At 53.2% G+C, this 21,280-nt stretch overlaps 2 protein-coding genes across 10 annotated transcripts; one reads left to right on the top strand and one right to left on the bottom strand.

The window, feature by feature from the left end:
- The first annotated feature begins 437 nt into the window (after window positions 1-437).
- On the top strand, window positions 438-9,631 carry CA9 (carbonic anhydrase 9). Of its 4 annotated transcripts, XM_003263364.4 has the most exons (11): window positions 438-1,776; window positions 2,945-2,974; window positions 3,168-3,338; window positions 3,471-3,613; window positions 3,709-3,801; window positions 6,323-6,389; window positions 7,697-7,854; window positions 8,334-8,478; window positions 8,593-8,619; window positions 9,228-9,309; window positions 9,441-9,627. In XM_003263364.4, exons 1-11 carry the CDS (start codon window positions 1,164-1,166, stop codon window positions 9,499-9,501), a joined length of 1,590 nt encoding a protein of 529 aa, XP_003263412.2. In that variant the 5' UTR covers window positions 438-1,163; the 3' UTR covers window positions 9,502-9,627. The 4 variants fall into 4 exon arrangements, with proteins under 4 accessions (XP_003263412.2, XP_030673356.1, XP_030673357.1 ...); XM_030817496.1 differs by having other exon boundaries at window positions 9,228-9,631; XM_030817497.1 differs by lacking the exon at window positions 2,945-2,974 and having other exon boundaries at window positions 9,228-9,631.
- A 774-nt stretch (window positions 9,632-10,405) lies between these two features.
- Window positions 10,406-19,514, bottom strand: TPM2 (tropomyosin 2). 6 transcript variants are annotated; one of them, XM_003263356.4, is made up of 9 exons: window positions 18,084-19,514; window positions 17,525-17,650; window positions 14,036-14,169; window positions 13,823-13,940; window positions 13,658-13,728; window positions 13,453-13,528; window positions 12,877-12,939; window positions 12,635-12,704; window positions 10,406-10,561 (listed from the first exon to the last, which is right to left on the bottom strand). In XM_003263356.4, the coding sequence occupies exons 1-9, from the start codon at window positions 18,195-18,197 to the stop codon at window positions 10,479-10,481; spliced, it is 855 nt and encodes a 284-aa protein (XP_003263404.1). In that variant the 5' UTR covers window positions 18,198-19,514; the 3' UTR covers window positions 10,406-10,478. The 6 variants fall into 6 exon arrangements, 4 of the variants coding, with proteins under 4 accessions (XP_003263404.1, XP_012364378.1, XP_004088834.1 ...); XM_012508924.2 differs by lacking the exon at window positions 13,453-13,528 and adding an exon at window positions 13,121-13,196; XR_004031393.1 differs by having other exon boundaries at window positions 10,410-10,561; window positions 13,121-13,528.
- Between the last annotated feature and the right edge of the window lie 1,766 nt (window positions 19,515-21,280).

Below are 21,280 nucleotides of genomic sequence, written 5' to 3'. Positions count from 1 at the left end.
ATATTTTATGCCTCCCCTTTGCCCAGAATATCATTCTCCCTATTGTTTTTACCAATTGAACTGGTATTTCTTCAAGGACATGATCAAATTTGCCTACTTCTATATTATCTTCTAAAGCAGAATTCATCTCTCTTCCCTGAATATTATGATATTGACAGGGTTTGCCCTCACTCACTAGACTGTGAGCTGCTCAGGGCAGGTAGTGTTTTTTTGTTTTTGTTTTTGTTTTTTTTTTTTTTGAGACAGGGTCTTGCTCTGTCACCCAGGCCAGAGTGCAATGGTACAATCTTAGCTCACTGCAGCCTCAACTGCCTCGGCTCAAGCGATCATCCCATTTCAGCCTCCTGAGTAGCTGGGACTACAGGCACATGCCATTACACCTGGCTAATTTTTTGTATTTCTAGTAGAGACAGGGTTTGGCCATGTTGCCCGGGCTGGTCTCGAACTCCTGGACTCAAGCAATCCACCCACCTCAGCCTCCCAAAATGAGGGACCGTGTCTTATTCATTTCCATGTCCCTAGTCCATAGCCCAGTGCTGGACCTATGGTGGTACTAAGTAAATATTTGTTGAATGCAATAGTAAATAGCATTTCAGGGAGCAAGAACTAGATTAACAAAGGTGGTAAAAGGTTTGGAGAAAAAAAATAATAGTTTAATTTGGCTAGAGTATGAGGGAGAGTAGTAGGAGACAAGACGGAAAGGTCTCTTGGGCAAGGTTTTGAAGAGACTTGGAAGTCAGAAGTACACAATGTGCGTATCGTGGCAGGCAGTGGGGAGCCAATGAAGGCTTTTGAGCAGGAGAGTAATGTGATGAAAAATAAATATAGGTTAAACCTATCAGAGTCCCTCTGACACATACAGTTGCTTTTCATTCAAGCTCAAGTTTGTCTCCCACATACCCATTACTTAACTCACCCTCGGGCTCCCCTAGCAGCCCGCCCTACCTCTTTACCTGCTTCCTGGTGGAGTCAGGGATGTATACATGAGCTGCTTTCCCTCCCAGCCAGAGGACATGGGGGCCCCAGCTCCCCTGCCTTTCCCCTTCTGTGCCTGGAGCTGGGAAGCAGGCCAGGGTTAGCTGAGGCTGGCTGGCAAGCAGCTGGGTGGTGCCAGGGAGAGCCTGCATAGTGCCAGGTGGTGCCTTGGGTTCCAAGCTGAGTCCATGGCCCCGATAACCTTCTGCCTGTGCACACACCTGCCCCTCACTCCGCCCCCATCCTGGCTTTGGTATGGGGGAGAGGGCACAGGGCCAGACAAACCTGTGAGACTTTGGCTCCATCTCTGCAAAAGGGCGCTCTGTGAGTCAGCCTGCTCCCCTCCAGGCTTGCTCCTCCCCCACCCAGCTCTTGTTTCCAGTGCACGTACAGCCCGTACACACCGTGTGCTGGGACACCCCACAGTCAGCCGCATGGCTCCCCTGTGCCCCAGCCCCTGCCTCCCTCTGTTGATCCCAGCCCCTGCTCCAGGCCTCACTGTGCAACTGCTGCTGTCACTGCTGCTTCTGGTGCCTGCCCATCCCCAGAGGCTGCCCCGGATGCAGGAGGATTCCCCCCTGGGAGGAGGCTCTTCTGGGGAAGATGACCCACTGGGCGAGGAGGATCTGCCCAGTGAAGAGGATCCACCCAGAGAGGAGGATCTACCTGGAGAGGAGGATCTACCTGAAGTTAAGCCTAAATCAGAAGAAGAGGGCTCCCTGAAGTTAGAGGATCTACCTACTGTTGAGGCTCCTGGAGATCCTCAAGAACCCCAGAATAATGCCCACAGGGACAAAGAAGGTAAGTGGTCATCAGTCTCCAAATCCAGGTTCCAGGAGGTTCATGCCTCCCCTCCCATACCCCAGCCTAGGCTCTGGTCACTCACGGAAGGAGGGCAGCCTGTACTCCCCACAGAAGCCCTTCCAGAGGTCCCATACCAATATCCCCATCCCCACTTTCAGAGGTAGAAAGGGACAGATGTGGAGAGAGAATAAAAAGGGTGCAAAAGGAGAGAAGTGAGCTGGATGGAATGGGAGAGAAGGGGGAGGCTAGAGAAGAGGAAGGGATGAGAGAAGTGCAGATGAGAGAAAAAATGTGCAGACAAAGAAAAAAAATAGGTGGAGGAGAGCCAGAGAGTTTGAGGGGAAGAAAAAAGGAAAGCTTGGGAGATGAAGTGGGTACCAGAGGACAAGCAAGAAGAGCTGGTAGAAGCCATCTCATCTTTAGTCTACAATAAGGAAATTGAGACCTAGGAAGAAGGACACAGCAGGTAGAGAAAAGTGGCGTCTTGACTCCCAAGCCAGGAATTTGGGGAAAGGGGTTGGAGACCATACAAGGCAGAGGGATGAGTGGGGAGAAGAAAGAAGGGAGAAAGGAAAGATGGTGTACTCACTCATTTGGGACTCAGGACTGAAGTGCCCACTCACCTTTTTTTTTTTTGAGACAAACTTTCACTTTTGTTGCCCAGGCTGGAGTGCAATGGCACGATCTCGGCTCACTGCAACCTCCACCTCCCAGGTTCAAGTGATTCTCCCACCTCAGCCTCTTGCCAAATAGCTGGGATTACAGGCATGCGCCACCACGCCCGGCCAATTTTTGTATTTTTAGTAGAGACGGAGTTTCACCATGTTGGTCAGGCTGGTCTCGAACTCCTGATCTCAGGTGATCCACCCACCCTGGCCTCCCAAAGTGCTGGGATTACAGGCGTGAGCCACAGCGCCTGGCCTGAAGCAGCCACTCACTTTTACAGACCCTAAGACAATGATTGCAAACTGGTAGGATTGCTGTTTGGCCCACCCAGCTGCGGTGTTGAGTTTAGATGCGGTCTCCTGTGCTTTGCACCTGGCCCGCCTAAGGCATTTGTTACCGGTACTGCTCCCGTAAGGCATCTGAGTTTGTGACGTCGTTTTGGCCGCCAGGAAGGGATTGGGCTCTAAGCTTGAGCGGTTCATCCTTTTCATTTATACAGGGGATGACCAGAGTCATTGGCGCTATGGAGGTGAGACACCCACCCGCTGCACAGACCCAATCTGGGAACCCAGCTCTGTGGATCTCCCCTACAGCGGTCCCTGAACACTGGTCCCGGGCGTCCCACCCGCCACCCGCCGTCCCACCCCCTCACCTTTTCTACCCCGGCTCCCTAAGTTCCTTACCTAGGCGTCAGACTTCCTCACTATACTCTCCCACCCCAGGCGACCCGTCCTGGCCCCAGGTGTCCCCAGCCTGCGCGGGCCGCTTCCAGTCCCCGGTGGATATCCGCCCCCAGCTCACCGCCTTTTGCCGGGCCCTGCGCCCCCTGGAACTCCTGGGCTTCCAGCTCCCGCCGTTCCCAGAACTGCGCCTGCGCAACAATGGCCACAGTGGTGAGGGGGTCTCCCCGCCGAGACTTGGGGATGGGGCGGGGCGCAGGGAAGGGAACCGTCGCGGCAGTGCCTGCCCGGGGATTGGGCTGGCCCTCCCGGGCGGGGCCGGCTCACTTGCCTCTCCCTACGCAGTGCAACTGACCCTGCCTCCCGGGCTAGAGATGGCTCTGGGTCCCGGGCGGGAGTACCGGGCTCTGCAGCTGCATCTGCACTGGGGGGCTCTAGGTCGTCCGGGCTCGGAGCACACTGTGGAAGGCCACCGTTTCCCTGCCGAGGTGAGCGCAGAGCTGGCCGAGAAGGGGCAAAGGAGCGGGACGGGACGGGGCGGGGCCAGAGACGTGGCCGTCTCCTACCCTCGTGTCCTTTTCAGATCCACGTGGTTCACCTCAGCACCGCCTATGCCAGAGTTGACGAGGCCTTGGGGCGCCCCGGAGGCCTGGCCGTGTTGGCCGCCTTTCTGGAGGTACCAGATCCTGGACACTCCCTACTCCCTGCTTTCCCATCCCATGCTCCTCTCGTACTCTATCGTGGAGCCAGAGACCCCATCCCAGCACGCTCACCCTGGCCCCTGGCTGACAAACTCATTCATGCACTGTTTGTTCATTTAACACCCACTGTGAACCAGGCACCAGCCCCCAACAAGGATTCTGAAGCTGTAGGTCCTTGCCTCTAAGTAGCCCACAGCCAGTGGGGGAGGCTGACATGACAGACACATAGGAAGGACATAGTAAAAATGGTGGTCACGGAGGATGTAGGGTCCAGTCCCACAGGGTCGGTGGGCTTCTCCCTGTGTGCAGCGACGAGAGAGTGTAGAAATAAAGACACAAGACAAAGAGATAAAAGACAGCTGGGCCTGCGGGACCACTACCACCAATGTGCAGATACCGGTAGTGGCCCCGAATGTCTGGCTGCGCTGCTATTTATTGGATACAAAGCAAAAGGGGCAGGGTAAAGAGTGTGAGTCATCTCCAATGATAGGTAAGGTCACGTGGGTCACGTGTCCACTGGACAGGGGGCCCTTCCCTGCCTGGCAGCTGAGGCAAAGCGAGAGAGAGGAGACAAAGAGAAAGACAGCTTACATCATTATTTCTGCATATTAGAGACTTTTAGTACTTTCACTAATTTTCTACTGCTATCTAGAAGGCAGAGCCAGGTGTACAGGATGGAACATGAAGGCAGACTAGGAGTGTGACCACTGAAGCACAGCATCACAGGGAGACTGTTAGGCCTCTGGATAACTGCAGGCAAGCCTGACTGATGTCAGGCCCTCCACAAGAGATGTAGGAGCAGAGTCTTCTCTAAACTCCCCCGGGGAAAAGGAGACTCCCTTTCCCGGTCTGCTAAGTAGCGGGTGTTGTTCCTTGACACTTTTCACTACCGCTAGACCACGGTCCGCCTGGCAACGGGCGTCTTCTCAGACGCTGGCGTTACCACTAGACCAAGGAGCCCTTCTGGTGGCCCCATCTGGACATAACAGAAGGCTCGCACTCTTGTCTTCTGGTCACACCTCACTGTGTCCCCTCAGCTCCTATCTCTGTATGGCCTGGTTTTTCCTAGGTTATGATTATAGAGCGAGGATTATTATAATATTGGGATAAAGAGTAATTACTACCAACTAATGATTAATATTCATATATAATCATATCTAAGATCTATATGTGGTATAACTATTCTTATTTTATATTTTATTATACTGGAACAGCTCGTGTCCTCGGTCTTTTGCCTTGGTGCCTGGGTGGCTTGCCGCCCATAAGAGGAGGTGACACTTAAAGCCTTCACTGGTAGAAAAGAAAAGGAAGTGTTCATTGCAGAGGGAATAGAATGTGCAAAGACTCAGAATATGGCCTATTTAGGGAATGGCACCTGCAGTGCATTAGACATCAAGGAGATTAATTTCTCTAATACTCCAATGACCCATCATTTCTCCTTTGTGAAATGCAGTGTTTAGTGACCTATTTGAACCCATAATAATCAAGGCTACATACACTATGATTAGAGGAGGCCAGTAAAGGGAAGGGATGGTGAGATGCCTGCTAAGTTCACTCACTCACTGGTTTTTTTTTTTGACAGAGTCTCTCTCTGTCGCCCAGGCTGGAGTGCAGTGGTGTGATCTTGCGTCACTGCAACTTCCGCCTCCCGGGTTCAAGGGATTCTCCTGCCTCAGCCTCCTGAGTAGCTGGGGTTACAGGTGTGTGCCACCATGCCCGGCTAATTTTTTTTGTATTTTTAGTAGACAGGATTTCATCATGTTGGTCAGGCTGGTCTCAAACTCCCGGCCTCAAGTGATCTGCCTGCCTCAGCCTCCCAAAGTGCTAGGATTACAAGTGTGAGCCACCGTGCCCAGCCACACTCACTGATTCTTTAACGTCAGCCACACAGCACAAAGTTCAGAGAAATGCCTCCGACATAGCATGTCAATATGTTCATACTCTTAGGTTCATAATGTTCTTAACATTAGGTTCATAAGCAAAATAGGAAAAAAGAATAATAAATAAAAGGAGTGGCATGTCAGGACCTCACCTGAAAAGCCAAACACAGAATCATGAAGGTGAATGCAGAGGTGACACCAACACAAAGGTGTATATATGGTTTCCTGTGGGGAGTATGTACGGAGGCAGCAGTGAGTGAGACTGCAAATGTTAGAAGGGCCCGGGTCACCGAGAGCCTAGTATCCTAGTAAAGTGGGCTCTCTCCCTCCCTCTCCAGCTTGTCATTGAAAACCAGTCCACCAAGCTTGTTGGTTCGCACAGCAAGAGTACATAGAGTTTGAGTAATAATACATAAGATTTTAAAAGGGAGACCTTGTCTCTAAAAAACAACAACAACAACAACAACAACAAACAACAACCGTTACAATTTTATGTTACCTCAGCATTCTCAGAGCTGAGGAATGGGAGAGGACTATGGGAACCCCCCTCATGTTCTGGCCTTCAGCCATGGCCCTGGATACATGCACTCATCTGTCTTACAATGTCATCCCCCAGGAGGGCCCGGAAGAAAACGGTGCCTATGAGCAGTTGCTGTCTCGCTTGGAAGAAATTGCTGAGGAAGGTCAGTTTGTTGGTCTGGCCACTAATCTCTGTGGCCTAGTTCATAAAGAATCACCCTTGGGAGCTTCAAGTCTGAGGCTGGAGATGGGCTCCCTCCAGTGCAGGAGGGATTGAAGCATGAGCCAGTGCTCATCTTGATAATAACCGTGAAGCTGACAGACGCAGTTACCCACAAACGGCTGCCTACAGATTGAAAACCAAGCAAAAACCGCTGGGCACGGTGGCTCACGCCTGTAATCCCAGCACTTTGGGAGGCTGAGGCAGGTGGATCATGAGGTCAAGAGATCGAGACCATCCTGGCCAACATGGTGAAACCCCATCTCTACTAAAAATACAAAAAAATAGCCAGGCGTGGTGGTGGGTGCCTGTAGTCCCAGCTACTTGGGAGGCTGAGGCAGGAGAATGGCGTGAACCCGGGAGGCAGAAGTTGCAGTGAGCCGAGATCGCGCCACTGCACTCCAGCCTGGGCAACAGAGCGAGACTCCGTCTCAAAAAAAAAAAAAAAAAGAAAACCAAGCAAAAACCAAAATGAGACAAAAAAACAAGACCAAAAAATGGTGTTTGGAATTGTCAAGGTCAAGTCTGGAGAGCTAAACTTTTTCTGAGAACTGTTTAATAAGCATCAAATATTTTAACTTTGTAAATACTTTTGTTGGAAATCATTCTCTTCTTAGTCACTCTTGGGTCATTTTAAATCTCACTTACTCTACTAGATCTTTTAGGTCTCTGCTAGACTAGGTAGAACTCTGCCTTTGCATTTCTTGTGTCTGTTTTGTATAGTTATCAATATTCATATTTATTTACAAGTTATTCAGATCATTTTTTCTTTTTTTTTTTGTATTTTTAGTAGAGACAGGGTTTCACCATATTGGCCAGACTGGTCTCAAACTCCTGACCTTGTGATTCACCAGCCTCAGCCTCCCAAAGTGCTAGGATTCATTTTTTCTTTTTAATTTGCTCTGGGCTTAAACTTGTGGCCCAACACTTTATGATGGTACACAGAGTTAAGAGTGTAGACTCAGATGGTCTTTCTTCTTTCCTTCTCTTCCTTCCTCCCTTCCCTCCCGCCTTCCCTTCTCTCCTTCCTTTCTTTCCCCCTCTCTTGCTTCCTCAGGCCTCTTCCAGTTGCCCCAAAGCCCTGTACTTTTTTTTGAGTTACGTCTTATGGGAAGGGCCTGCACTTAGTGAAGAAGTGGTCTCAGAGAGTTGAGTTACCTTGGCTTTTGGGAGGTGAAACTGTATCCCTATACCCTGAAGCTTTAAGGGGGTGCAGTGTAGGTGAGACCCCAACATATATCCTCTTCACAGGCTCAGAGACTCAGGTCCCAGGACTGGACATATCTGCACTCCTGCCCTCTGACCTCAGCCGCTACTTCCGATATGAGGGGTCTCTGACTACACCGCCCTGTGCCCAGGGTGTCATCTGGACTGTGTTTAACCAGACAGTGATGCTGAGTGCTAAGCAGGTGGGCCTAGGGTGTGTGTGGACACAGTGGGTGTGGGGGAAAGCAGATGTAAGATGAGATGAGAAAGAGGAGAAGAAAGAAGTCAAGGCTGGGCTCTGTGGCTCACGCCTATAATCCCAGCACGTTGGGAGGCTGAGGTGGGAGAATGGTTTGAGCCCAGGAGTTCAAGACAAGGCGGGGCGACATAGTGTGACCCCATCTCTACCAAAAAAACCCCAACAAAACCAAAAATAGCCGGGCATGGTGGTGTGCACATAGTCCCAGCTACTCAAGGAGGCTGAGGTGGGAATATCACTTGATTCCACCACTGCCTACCATCTTTAGGATACATTAATTTATTTATAAAAGAAATCAAGAGGCCGGGTGGGGAATACAGGAGATGGAGGGTGGAGCCCTGAGGTGCTGGTTGTGAGCTGGCCTGGGACCCTTGTTTCCTGTCATGCCATGAACCCACCCACACTGTCTACTGACCTCCCTAGCTCCACACCCTCTTTGACACCCTGTGGGGACCTGGTGACTCTCGGCTACAGCTGAACTTCCGAGCAACGCAGCCTTTGAACGGGCGAGTGATTGAGGCTTCCTTCCTTGCTGGAGTGGACAGCAGTCCTCGGGCTGCTGAGCCAGGTACAGCTTTGTCTGGTGTCCCCACAGCCAGTAGTCCGTTATCCTCCCATGTGTGTGCCAGTGTCTGTCATTGGTGGTCACAGCCTGCCTCTGACATCTCCTTTTCCTCTCCAGTCCAGCTGAATTCCTGCCTGGCTGCTGGTGAGTCTGCCCCTCCTCTTGGTCCTGATGCCAGGAGACTCCTCGGCACCATTCAGCCCCAGGGCTGCTCAGGACCGCCTCTGCTCCCTCTCCTTTTCTGCAGACCCCAACCCCAATATTAGAGAGGCAGATCATGGTGGGGATTCCCCCATTGTTCCCAGGGGCTAGTTGATTAGAGTGAAGCTTGAGAAATCTCCTAGCATCCCTCTCTCAAAACAATCCCCCCGCCTTTTTTTTAAAGATAGGGTCTCACTCTGTTGCCCAGGCTGGGGTGTTGTGGCACGATCATAGCCCACTGCAGCCTTGAACTCCTAGGCTCAGGCAATCCTTTCACCTTAGCCTCTCAAAGCACTGGGACTGTAGGCATGAGCCACTGTGCCCGGCCCCAAACAGCCCTTTTACTTGGCTTCTAGGAAGCAAAAACGGTGCTTATCTTACCCCTTCTCATGTATCCACCCTCATCCCTTGGCTGGCCTCTTCTGGAGACTGAGGCACTGGGGGCTGCCTGAGAACTCGGGGCAGGGGTGGTGGAGCGCAGAGGCAGGGGTTGAGGAACTGTGCAGACCCCTCTTCCTTCACAAAGCAGCCCTCTCTGCCCTCCATCCCAGGTGACATCCTAGCCCTGGTTTTTGGCCTCCTTTTTGCTGTCACCAGCATCGCCTTCCTCGTGCAGATGAGAAGGCAGCACAGGTATTACACTGACCCTTTCCTCAGGCACAACCTTCCCCAACCCCGTGTGGAGTCACTTCATGCAAAGTGCATGCAAATGAGCTGCTCCTGGGCCAGTTTTCTGATTAGCCTTCCCTGTTGTGTACACACAGAAGGGGAACCAAAGGGGGTGTAAGCTACCACCCAGCAGAGGTAGCCGAGACTGGAGCCTAGAGGCTGGATCTTGGAGAATGTGAGAAGCCAGCCAGAGGCATCTGAGGGGGAGCCGGTAACTGTCCTGTCCTGTTCATTATGCCACTTCCTTTTAACTGCCAAATTTTTTAAAATAAATATTTATAACAAAGTATGTGTTAGTCACCTTTGTTCCCCAAATCAGAAGGATGGTACTTGAATTTCCTATTACTGTTATTAGCACGAATTTAGTAGTAATGCATTTATTCTCTTACAGTTCGGAGGTCAGCAGTCAGATGTCAGTAGGGCTTGTTCCTCCTTCCACACATCACTCCAATCTCTTGCTCACATTGTCACAACTCCTACCTCCACATTTGACCTCCTTGTCTCAAGAACCCTTGGGATTACACTGGGCCTATCTAGATAACCAAGGATAATCATCCCATCTCAAAATCTTAATCACCACGTTTCTTCCCATATAAGGTAAGAACAATGCACAGGATTAGAACATGGACATCTTTGGAGAAGGGGAATTATTCTGCCTACCACAGATGCTATCAGGAAGAGGACAGAAATGACTGATACTGTTGGGATGGCCGTGTGTGTGTGTGTGTGTGTGCAGTGTATGTGTTGAGGGGTAGGGCAGACAGCAGCCCTAGGCTTAACATCGTACTCAGGCTTTTGAGTTTTCACCCTGCTCAAGGAATGTGTGTCACTTCTTGCAGTTTTTGCTTCAGGATGTGCTGTCTGGCCCAGCTGATGTCCCCAGTCCTGTCAGACTTCCTGCTTCACACAGCCTGTTCACAGCCCCTCCTCAATGAGCCCAGGCCCTCCATCCCAGTTTTCCCTGAAAAGGAAGCCCCAGTGCAGAGCAAGGACCCAGGCCCTGTTCATACAGGGTTCCTTCAAACTCCACTGCCAACACCAAAGAAAGGCTTAAAGGGCCTTGAGAGGCTGGTTACATCAGTTTTATTGGGTTGGGGCGGCAACCATAGCCTGGCTGGGGGCGGGGCCGGCCCTCACAGGTTGTTGAGTTCCAGCAGGGTCTGGTCCAAGGTCTGGTGAATCTCGACGTTCTCCTCCTTGGCACTGGCCAAGGTCTCTGTGAGGGGAAGCAGCAGGTGAGGGAGGAGGGAGACACAAGGGGGAGACGTGGGGAGGCAGGGCCAGGGGAAGGTGACATATAGACATGGAGTGGGTCAGGAGACACAGGAAGACACATGCATTCAGGGACCTCAGGGCAGGGACAAACAGATGGACTGACCAGGATAAGGGGAACAGGATGGACGTGGATGCCTCACTCAAGGCCTTGGGGTCATGGAGGTGGCGTGGGGAGGTCTGAGTCATAAACTACTTTATCCTCTTCTTTAGAAGGTTTAAGAAAGTTGGAGACAGAAGGTAAGACAAAGACTGCGCCAGGAAAGGAAGGGCCAGACAGACTTGAGGTAGAAAACAGACCTGCCGCTGCAGTGAAAGCCCCATGTTGCTGATATCCAACATTTTTCCAGCTCCATTCCAGACCTTTTGCAACTTTCTTGCCCCTGTCCTGCACCTCACCACCCTACTTCCTTTCCAGTCACTCTGTTTGATCCTGGAACCCCAGCTAAGTGCTCCGAGGTCAGTGATTGGCACCAGAGGGGGTCATGGTTTGATGAGGCCACACGTGCCCACATGCAGCGGTGAGTCAGAGAGCGACAGCCAGGGAGTGCCTGTGCAGAGGGGTTTTAGCGTGGGCCATGGTCTTCTGTGGGTGGGCTCAGTGCAGGGGCTGGGAGTGTCAGTAAGAGCCAGGGTGTCAGGAGTGAACCAGTGCTCCGTGGTGGCGATAGAGGTGCTCTCTGGGGGGCAGGAAAACAGCATGGAGACCAAGTTCAGAGTTTATTAGGCAGCAAAGGGGGGTGGAAGGGGATAGGTAAAGGATGAAGCCAGTGCCAGAGTGGGTGGTGGGCATGATGGGGGCTCTCCCTAGGCTGCTCCCAGCCTGGCTGTGCAATGTTGGCAATTTCTGCTCCTCCTGCCTGCTCCCCTCCCCATAGAGAGAATGGAAAGGAGAGGAGAGAAGAGAGCTGAGGTGGCCACGCTGGCGTGGGGCTCAGAGGGAGGTGATGTCATTGAGTGCGTTGTCCAGTTCCTCGCTAATGGCCTTGTACTTCATCTTCTGGGCATAGACTTCATCTGGGGGGTCCAGGGAGGGGACCAGGTGGGAGTGTGAGAAAGGGAGTGGAGGGAAAGAGGAAAGGAAGGAGAGAGGGCAATGGAAAGAAAAACAGAATCAGAGATGCACAAAGACAGAGTGAGAGAGGGAGGCCAGGGAACAGGCTGGACGGCCATCAGGAACTCCTTCTCCCCATCTCTACCCCATCTCTTTTCTGTCCTTCTCTGTACCCCAAATTGGCTCTACCCACAGGAGCTCCTGCCTCTCCAGGGAGCTGTGGGTACAGCTCTCGACAAGCAGGAGTGCTCGCTTAGAGGGGAGAGGGAGGGTGCTGGAGCCAGAAAGGGCAAACCTCCTAAAGCTGGAGGTAAAATTGGAGCTTGCCTGAGAAGGCTGGAAGCGAGAGAAGTGGGAAAGTGAAAGGGTTATCAGATAATAAAAAGGAAAGGCAACTTTAGCCACAACACCATTAACAATAGAAATAGCCACAGACTCACACATATCTGGATGTTTGCTTTTGTCAAATCTAGCTTAAAACAGTGTTTTCTATTAGTGCTGTCGTGCAGACCTAGATGTTCAGTCCAATAGCTCTCTAGTTAATAAGCCAGTCTCTGTGCTAGAACTCTACTGCGTTACACTCAGGGACGGAATTGTCTATATGGGTGCCACTCAGAGTGTGGCATGAGGACCAGCAGCATTGGCAGTACCAGAGAACTAGCTAGAAATGTAAATCCTCCAGCCCAAAGTCAGCAATCTCTTTGGGGCAGAGCCCAGGAATCTGTTTTTAAAACTCTCCCAGTGATTCTCATGCATGCTGAAGTTTGAGAAGCACTGGAGTTGTTGCACGGTGGGCAGCTACAATTACTTGAATTGTAGACATGGCCCACAGAGTTGGGGAGTTGGTAGGGTCCTAGGTGGCCCAACCCTAGTTTATTGGTGGCAAATAAAATGGGATGAGAAGGTACGGGACAGACTGATAATCACGGCAGATGTGGACCTACTTATAAAGGCTTCTTTTACCTTCTAGGTCATCGATGGTTTTCTCCAACTTTGCCACAGACCTCTCGGCAAACTCTGCTCGGGTCTCAGCCTGGGGGTAAAGGCAGGATGGGAGAAATGGCAAAGAATTAGGCCCTCCCACAGACCACTGCCTAAGTCAAGCTTCTTGCCCATCCCAACCCTCAAGTGTCCTGCCACAGGCCGTCTCTGGCAAGGATTAGGGTGGCTTGAGGGGAGACTGGGAACTGGAAGAGGACTCTCACCTCCTTCAGCTTCTCCTCCAACAGTTTGATCTCCTCTTCATATTTATCTTCTTTGGTGGAATACTTTTGGGGATACACACATGCCATCAGTACAGCGCCACCACAGATCCTTCATTTCTCCATTGTACCCCGTAGGCTCCTGGCCATCCTGCCTCCATAGAACACCCAGCCCCTCCCTGCCTTGGACCCCTCACCTCCCTCCCCTGTAGGACCCCATCCTCACTGCCCCTCTGCTCCCCTCTACCTTGTCCGCCTGGGCCTCCAGGGATTTCAAGTTGTTGGTAACAATTTTCAGCTCCTCCTCTAGGTCCCCACATTTACTGCAGGGGGTGTGTGGCGGGGGGGGCAGGGTGTGAGGGCACAGCGAAGCCAGGCAGTGGAGATGGCACAGCGGGGGACGGGTGGAGGAGAGAAGAGAAGAGCAAAGTTGTGAGAGTGACAGCAGGCAGGGCTCAGAAGCCCCAGGCCCTTCCTGATCCCCAGCAGCTGAGAAAGAGCAGCCTGCGGTGCTGAGACGGAGGGAAGGTGAGCTGAGAGAAGGCGCCATTGCCCAGAAAGGTTCAGAGGGGTCACTACCTCCTCCTCTGAGGCCATCAGGGACTTGAGGGCCTGGTCCATGGTTCGAAGTTCCTCCTCCAGCTGTCTGGCTCGGCTGGGGGCAGCGGGCAGGGGTCAGAGAACAGGGCCTGTCCCTACAGCCCCAAGCCTAGGACGCTACCTTCCTACTGTGTGGAAGGCCCCAGGGTCAATGGGCTCACTTGCCACCCCCGCGTATCTTTACCTCTCGGCCACCTCAGCTCTCTCCTCCGAGCGCTCCAGCTCTCCTTCCAGGATCACCAGCTTCCTGGCCACCTGGGGGGAGTGAGAAAGAGAGGGTAGGTCAGTGGAGAAGGACTGGGCATGTTGCAGGCTGGGCAGCGAGCAGGCAGAGGGCCAAGGCTGTCACCTCTTCGTATTTGCGGTCTGAATCCTCAGCGATGTGCTTGGCCTCCTTCAGCTGCATCTCCTGCAGTTCCATCTTCTCCTCGTCCTTCATGGCCCGGTTTTCGATGACCTTCATTCCTCTGAAAGGCAGGGAGAGGGTGAGCGTGGTATCAGGACCAGCAGAGACAGGCTCCCTTCTTCCTCCCGGACCATCCTCCCCGAGGCCCCTGACCACCTCTCGCTCTCATCAGCCGCCTTCTCGGCCTCCTCCAGCTTCTGCAGGGCTGTAGCCAGGCGCTCCTGGGCCCGGTCCAGCTCCTCCTCAACCAGCTGAATGCGGCGGTTCAGGGAGGCCACATCTGCCTCAGCCTGTGGGTCAGAGGTCAGGGGTCAAACAGGCCTTGTTAGCCTTGGATAAGGATCAGAGAGGCTCCAGAGGATGGCAAGATTCTTCTCAGAAAGAACTGAGGCTTCCTGGATTCTAGACATTCTGTGTAATTTTTCCTCAACCAATCATCTTCTGCCCAGACTGTGCTCCAGTAAAAAATGTGCATTCAGGCCGAGCATGGTGGCTCACGCCTGTAATCCCCGCACTCTGGGAGGCCGAGGCGGGTGGATCACCTGAGGTCAGGAGTTTGAGAGCAGCCTGGCCAACATGGTGAAACTCTGTCTCTATTAAAAATAAAAAATTAGCCAGGCATGGTGGTGTGCGCCTGTAATCCCAGCTACTTGGGAGGCTGAGGCACAAGAATCACTTGAACCCAGGAGGCTGAGGTTGCAGTGAGCCAAGTTCGTGCCACTGCATTCCAGCCTGGGTAAAAGGAACGAAACTCCACCTCAAAAAAACAAAAAAATACACGCATTCCTTCCTTGACAAACTCCGCTCCCCTGCTGCAGGGCCTCTCCTGCACTGTGCACAGTTAGTCTCCCAAAGGTCTCCTGCACACAAGTCCTCCTGTTCCCCGTGAGAGCATTTCAAGTGCTAGGCCAGGTCTGATGCAGCTCTGATTCCTACACAGCAAAGCCTGGCCCAGGTAAACGGATGGGGGAAGAATCAGGCCAACCAGACGTCACTGCTGCTAAGAATAGCCCGTCACAGAATCAAGCTCAGTGATACTGGGCATGGTGGTGCATGCCTGTCATCCCAGCTACTCTGGAGGCTAAGGTGGGAGTTCAGCTTGACCCTAGGAGCCTTGCCTGGGAAACATAGCAAGATCCCATCTCAAAAAAAAAAAAAAGAATCAAGCTCAGTGATGTCATCTGTCATCAGCTGTAAGGCAGACTCCCAGCAAGAAGCCCAAGAGGCAGGCCTATAAGGAATACCCATGGCTGTAGCAAGGGGCTCCCTGCCAAGGCCAGCAGAGAGCTGGGGACAATGCAGGGACAGTGTGAGGGATGTCTACTCAGCCCCTGGGCTTGCAGTAGGAGGCAAAACCATGGAGGTTTTGGAAAAAATCCATAAAAACTGGTCAAACACTGAGAAAAAGGGCGGAGCAAGGCGAGTGCCAATAAAGGAAAATGAGAGGAGCAGTGCAGCCTGGTGTTAAGAGCATCGGCTCTGAGTCAGATTGTCTTTGAGCCATGGCTCAGCCACTCAACACTTGTGTAACTGTGGGCAACTTACTTAGCCTCTCTAAGCCTCAGTTTCCTCCTTCACAAGTTGGAGTTAACAATAACAGTTCCTCCTTCTTAAGGCTGTTCTGAGATAATCCAGTGCTTTTAATACTCAGTTAATCAACAGGACCTTCGGTGAGACTCATAAAACTAAACAGGTTCTCTTACTCCATGCTAGACCCACTGAATTGGGATGTGTAGGGCGGGGACTTGGGAATCTTCTCTTTTTTTTTTTAAAGCCCCCGAGTGATTCTGATGATAAGCCAAGTTTGGGAAATCGTAAAATAACATGCAGAAAGCATTGAGTACATTGCCTGCACAGGGTCCACATTCCATAAATATTAGGTTATCGCCTTTCTCTGTCAAAAACAAGGACACAGAGACTCTGAGATTTCAGAGTGGAGAGGAGAGAGGACCTGTGTAGGGAAAGGGGGTGGGGGGAGGGGCTGGGGGCAGCACTTGGACAGAGCATAGGAAGCAGGTCCTTGGTAGGACTGTAGGGCAGGAGAAACAGCGCCATATATAGAGAGTAGATGGTAGCTTGTCTTCCAGGTGCTGAAGGCACCTGGAGCTTGGCCACCTAGAGTGACAAGAGCCCATCATGGGCACAGGGCCGGATGACTCAGTGTGGAAGGATTCTGGGGACAGCACTGGGGGTTGGGAAGAATCACTGTGAGGGACACTGGAGGACTACCCTAGAGAGAGGTGAGACTGTAAAAGAATAACTCTTCATGATGGTGGGGTGACAAAAGACTCTGGAAAGTTTGGGAAGTCCTGGGGTCCTCATCATGGGACTGATATGTGCTATTTCCTGCCTCTCAAGCTCTTCCCAGTTATGGGGGCTGCTCTGTAACCACAGGACAGGCACTACTGTCCCCATTAGAAAAATGGGAAGCAAGAGAGAGGGAGAAACTGAGGCACCATGTAAGTTGAGTGCTGTGTTCAAGGTCACCAATAAGCTTGGGCAGTCTTTCCTATCTGCTCCTGGTGCTGCGGCTCTGCCTCCCTAGCTCTGTCCCTGTCCCCCCTGCCCCTCCAGCCCCCACCAGCTCCTTGGGTTTCCAATCCTGCCTCCAGCTGCACTGGGCCTTGGTTATTTATAGAGTGTCAGATGCCCAGGGTCGTCTGTGCTAGCAGCTGCAGGTCAGCTCCCTCCCAAGTGCCAGGACTGGTGGAGAACCAAAACTGGAGGCTGGAGGTCACAGAAGCCCAACCCTGGGGGGCTGGGAACATGAGCAGTCGATACAAACAGCAATGTCATCTCTGATGTTCAGACCATGCTTTATGCTAATCTAACCATAGGTTCATCTTAAAACAATCCTGGGTGGAAGATGGGGAAACTGAGGCAGAGAATGGGGAAACTACCACCATACCAAAGCCATATGGCCATTCTCCTACCTTAAGGTGGGGGTTGGGAATGGCAGGAAGTGAAGTCTGGTTGGGGTTGTGGGGTGGGCAGAGAAATCTCAGGGTAAATGACCTGCCAAGGTAGCTGCTTTGGCATTTGTGGCCCTGTCCCTCTGCCCGGTGGCCTGGCGTGGTCTCCAGGCTAACAGCTTAATGAGGGTAAATGAGGAGCCATTAGAACCTGAGCTGGGGCCCCAGGGCACAGCAGGGCTGCTGAAGCCAGGGGTCAAGGCCAGGGAATTTTTAATGGCCCCTTAGGGTTGTAACTCAAGTGGGGCCTCATCTCTGGATCCCTCTCCCTCCTCCTGCCTGCTAGTACCTCACACCCACATCCCCCCACCCCCAAACGGCTGCAGTCTCCTCTCCAATTTCAGCTGGAGGATTAATTGAGGTAGATGGTAAATTCTTATACCTTCCACCCCCACAATGACTCACTGCTTGATCACTGTACATTCTAAAAGCTGGAACCAAACAGAATTACAGGGCTAAGTCCTCTGGGGGAAGTGGTAGGTGGTTTTGATTTATCCACTGTCTTGGATTACTTGTGTAAGTTTACCCTAGCCCTGGTTACTGAGATGAAACCATTTCTGTCTTGGTGCTGGGGACATAAGGGGATAAGGTGCCCCAATCCCCTTATTCCCATACTCGGGGTCCCCTTCCCAGTGCCCTAACTCCTCCCATTGTCCCCCAAGTCCACACTCACATCAGTGGCCTTCTTCTCGGCCTGCTCCAGTTTCTCCTGGGCCTCCTTCACGGATTCAGAATACTTTTCCACCTCATCCTCTGTTCCCTTCAGCTTCTTCTGGAGGGCCTGCTGCTCCTCCTCCAGCTGGGACAGAGGGGACTTGGTCAGCCAGGCTGGGAGGGGGCCCAGGCCCAGAATGGAGACGCGGTGTGTGTAGGGGCGCTACTAAGATTTGGAGGCTACTGGGATGGAAGCGGAATAACAGAAGAGGGACAGTCCAGTCAAGGGTGCTGGTGGGACCTGTCGGGGGTACAGAGAAAACTTCAAGCCCCAAGGAGCAGGACCAACCGCGCTCTGCAAGGGCAGGAGTGGAAACCAGGGGCCTGGGGCTTCTCCAGGCTATTGTAGGGGAGATAAGCGGCTCTGGCGAAGGCCCTGAGGGTACTGTGAAGGCCCAGCCCCCACCCTGGGTGGGAGAGAGCCTTGGCGGGCAGGCCCGGGGCTGGGGGACCCATGGCAGCGGCCCACCCCTGCCCTCGGCGTGGGGAGAGCAGGCTGCACTGGGCCCGGCCCTAACCTGCTTGCAGCGGTCCTCAGCTTGCTTCTTGTCGGCTTCGGCCTGCTCGGCGCGGTCGATGGCGTTCTCCTTGTCCAGCTTCAGCATCTGCATCTTCTTCTTGATGGCGTCCATGGCTGCGGTGGGAGGTGGGCCGGCCGGCAGGCGGTGAGGACCGGACGGACTGTGCTGGCTGAGCGGACTGGGTGCACGAGTGGCAAGCGAGGAGGACGGAGCGGGACTGGGACGTCCCGGCCGCGCGGGCGCCTAAAAGGCGGGGAGGGACCGGGCGGGGCCGGCAACCAGGACCCTCCCCCACCTCGGCCCAAACCTTGTAGGGGCAGAAGCACGGCCCGGCAGGGGGGTGCGGCCGCCCCCTTCGCCCACCCACTGGGGACCGCCTCCCTTGGCGTCCCGCCCCCATTCCCCTCTTCCATGCCAGCCGTCGGAGGAAAAAGTGGCCGACGGTCGGCTGGAAAAACCCCGGCTCTGCGAAAGGGAGGGGACCCTTGGGCTGGGGGCTCCGTGCTTCCTCTGAGTGACAGCCGGACCCAGTGGCAGCTGCGGCTGGGGCCCCTGGGGCTATTTCGGGGCGTGAGCTCACGGCAGCTGCCCGGGCGCAGGGACCGGCGTGCCCCCCCCCTCAGCTGCAGCAGCCGCTACCCTTAATTTAGAAGTTTCCTGCAAATCCCCCCGGATTAAATGTCTCTTGGGAGGCGGAGCTCCTCGGCAGTTTGAGTGCCTCAGTTTACCCTGAGTCCCTCTAGGTTTGCGTTATCGACGTGGTGGTAGTAGCAGAGTCTCATCGGGAGCTTGGGGGAAACTGAGGCAAGAGGCAAGCCCAGAGCCCCGGCCGCGGTGCGGAGTGTGGCCGGGCTTGCTGCCCCCGGGACCGGCCTGACCTCTCATCCCCTCGCCTCCCCTCCAGCCCCTGCCCCTGGAGCCAGGCCCTTCCTGCGAGCACCCGGCGGCTCAGGACCCAGCTCCCCGCCCCGCCCCCCACGTGCCCCGCATATTTTCCACGCGGCTGCGTCCGGGCTGGTCACCGCGCGTTCCCCGCCCCCGCTCCCACCCGGACGCGTCCCGAGCCCCTCCGCTCCCCGCCCCCGGCTCCGCCTGGCCCCGCTCCCCTCCGCGCGCCTTCCCTCTCCTCCCTCGCTCCCCGCGGACGCTCCTCTCTTTCCCAGTGGGCCAACTTTATGCTGAAATTTCTTTTCTGCCCTTTTTTGGGATGTTTCCCCACTGGGAGGCGGAGCCGGGCTGGGGCGGGGAAGGCGGAGGGCGAGGGGAAGAGTCACTGTGCTGCGGGGCATAGGGGGTCCAGGGCGAGGTGCCTTCTCCGACCCAGGCCGCCAAAGCAGCGCCGGCGCCGGGTCGTGGGGTCGGAGAGTCGGAGGCGCGGGGCGCGAAGGTGTTTGTTTTCGTTTTTCCCTGGGGTGGGGTGGGGGGAGAGGAAGTGGAGAGCCGCCCGGAGGAGGGGGAAGGGGAGGAGAGAACAAGCGGAGGAAGCCGGGAGGGAGCTGCTAGCCTCGCCCCCACCCTCCAGTCGTAGAGGGGCGGGAGGCCTGGATTTGGCAGTGGGCTGGGGACCGTGGGAACCCGAGGCCGCTGGCCGGGGCGGTGGGGAGGAGGCGTGGAAATGCATTCAGATCTGTTTAGCTGCCTGCCAGCCACACGGAGAGCAACCCTGGCCTGACCTCGCAGTGTTCCTCTAACTCCGTGGAAGACCCCTCATCCACCAGTAGCCTGTGCTGGACCACTGGGCTTCCCGTGCCTTTCGCGTCTCACATCCACCTAATCCTGGAGAGGCTGCTTCCTACCAATGAGGATCCTCCTCGGGTCGGTCTGGGCTGGCCTCTGGGCGCTCCTTATGTTTTCTCCAGTCTGTTTTGTAGTCTTACTTCTGGTTCCTCAACTCATTCATTCATTTGACTGTCCAATGACATTGTTGTCAAATATCTTTTTAAAAGTTAATGCGAATATTATCTAAAATCCTCCAAAACCCCTCCCTAATCCCTGTCCCCCCACTTTTTTTGAGACAGGAGCTTGCTAGATTGCCCAGGCTGGTCTTGAACTTATGGGCTCAAGTGATCCTCCCAACTCGGCCTCCTGAGTAGCTGGGATTACAGGCGTGCGGGCACCCTGCCTGTTTTGAGGAGAAAAAAAAAAATCCACATTTCTTAATATGGTATAGAAGGCCCGTTGTTTTGGCTCTTGCCTGCCTCTCTGGCCTCATCTCCTTCCATGCCCAACCTCACCCCCAGTATTCATGCTTGTACCTCATGCTGCATTTGTCATGAGCTACGTGCAGGAGCTGGAAATAGCCATACTTTTCTTAAAGCTTCCACAGTTTATGCATTCTGTTCTCTCTCCCTAAAATGCCCGTCCCCTTGGCTGATTCCTGGTGGCATTTAAGACTCAGATCAAGTGTCAGCTTTTCTGGGAAGCCTTCCCTGGCCACTTCTCTTCCCACCGCCTCACCTAATAGGTGCGTGTTCTTGGTGCGGGCTCTCACCCTCATCCTAGTCCCATGGTATAACTGTTCTTATACCGGTTTGGCGCCTCCGCCGGTCTGTGAGTCCTCAACAGAAACGATTGTTCTCAATTCTGAATCCCCAAGGCCTAGCACAGCACCAGGCATAGAGTTGGCACTTCATGAACATTTGCCAGATGAGTTTTTTATGTACCAGGTTCCGGGTACTTTTCAAATATACTAATATGGTGTGGCTCTTTTGGTCTTAGAACCCTTTACACTTTTAAAAAGTATTGAAGACCCCCAAACAGCTTTTGTGTTGAAGTGGGTTATATCTACCAATAGTTGCCATATTAAAATGAAACTTGAGAAAAATTTTATATATGCATCAATTCGTTAAAAATAACAAAAATAAACTCATTACACATTAACCATGTTAACATAGTGTTCTAAATGAAAGATAACTATATTCCATTCCCCGAATTAATGAGAGTATGGAAATTATTTTACATTTTTACAAATCTCTTTACTCTCTGGCTTCCAAGGGGACAGCTGTATTCTCAATATCTCCTTCCATATTTGATCTGTTGCTATATGTTGGTTACTGAGACATATGAAGAAAATCCTGTCTCACAACAGATATGCAGTTGGAAAGATTTATTTATTATTTTATTTATTTATTTTGAAACAGTCTCACTGTGTTGCCCAGGCTGGAGCGCAGTGGTGCGATCTTGGCTCACTGCAA

The sequence above is a fragment of the Nomascus leucogenys genome, chromosome 8 (assembly GCF_006542625.1).
Source record: "Nomascus leucogenys isolate Asia chromosome 8, Asia_NLE_v1, whole genome shotgun sequence".
Lineage (NCBI taxonomy): Eukaryota > Metazoa > Chordata > Mammalia > Primates > Hylobatidae > Nomascus > Nomascus leucogenys.
The sequence above is the reverse complement of the archived record's forward strand: the minus strand, read 5'-3'. Positions and strand labels throughout refer to the sequence as shown.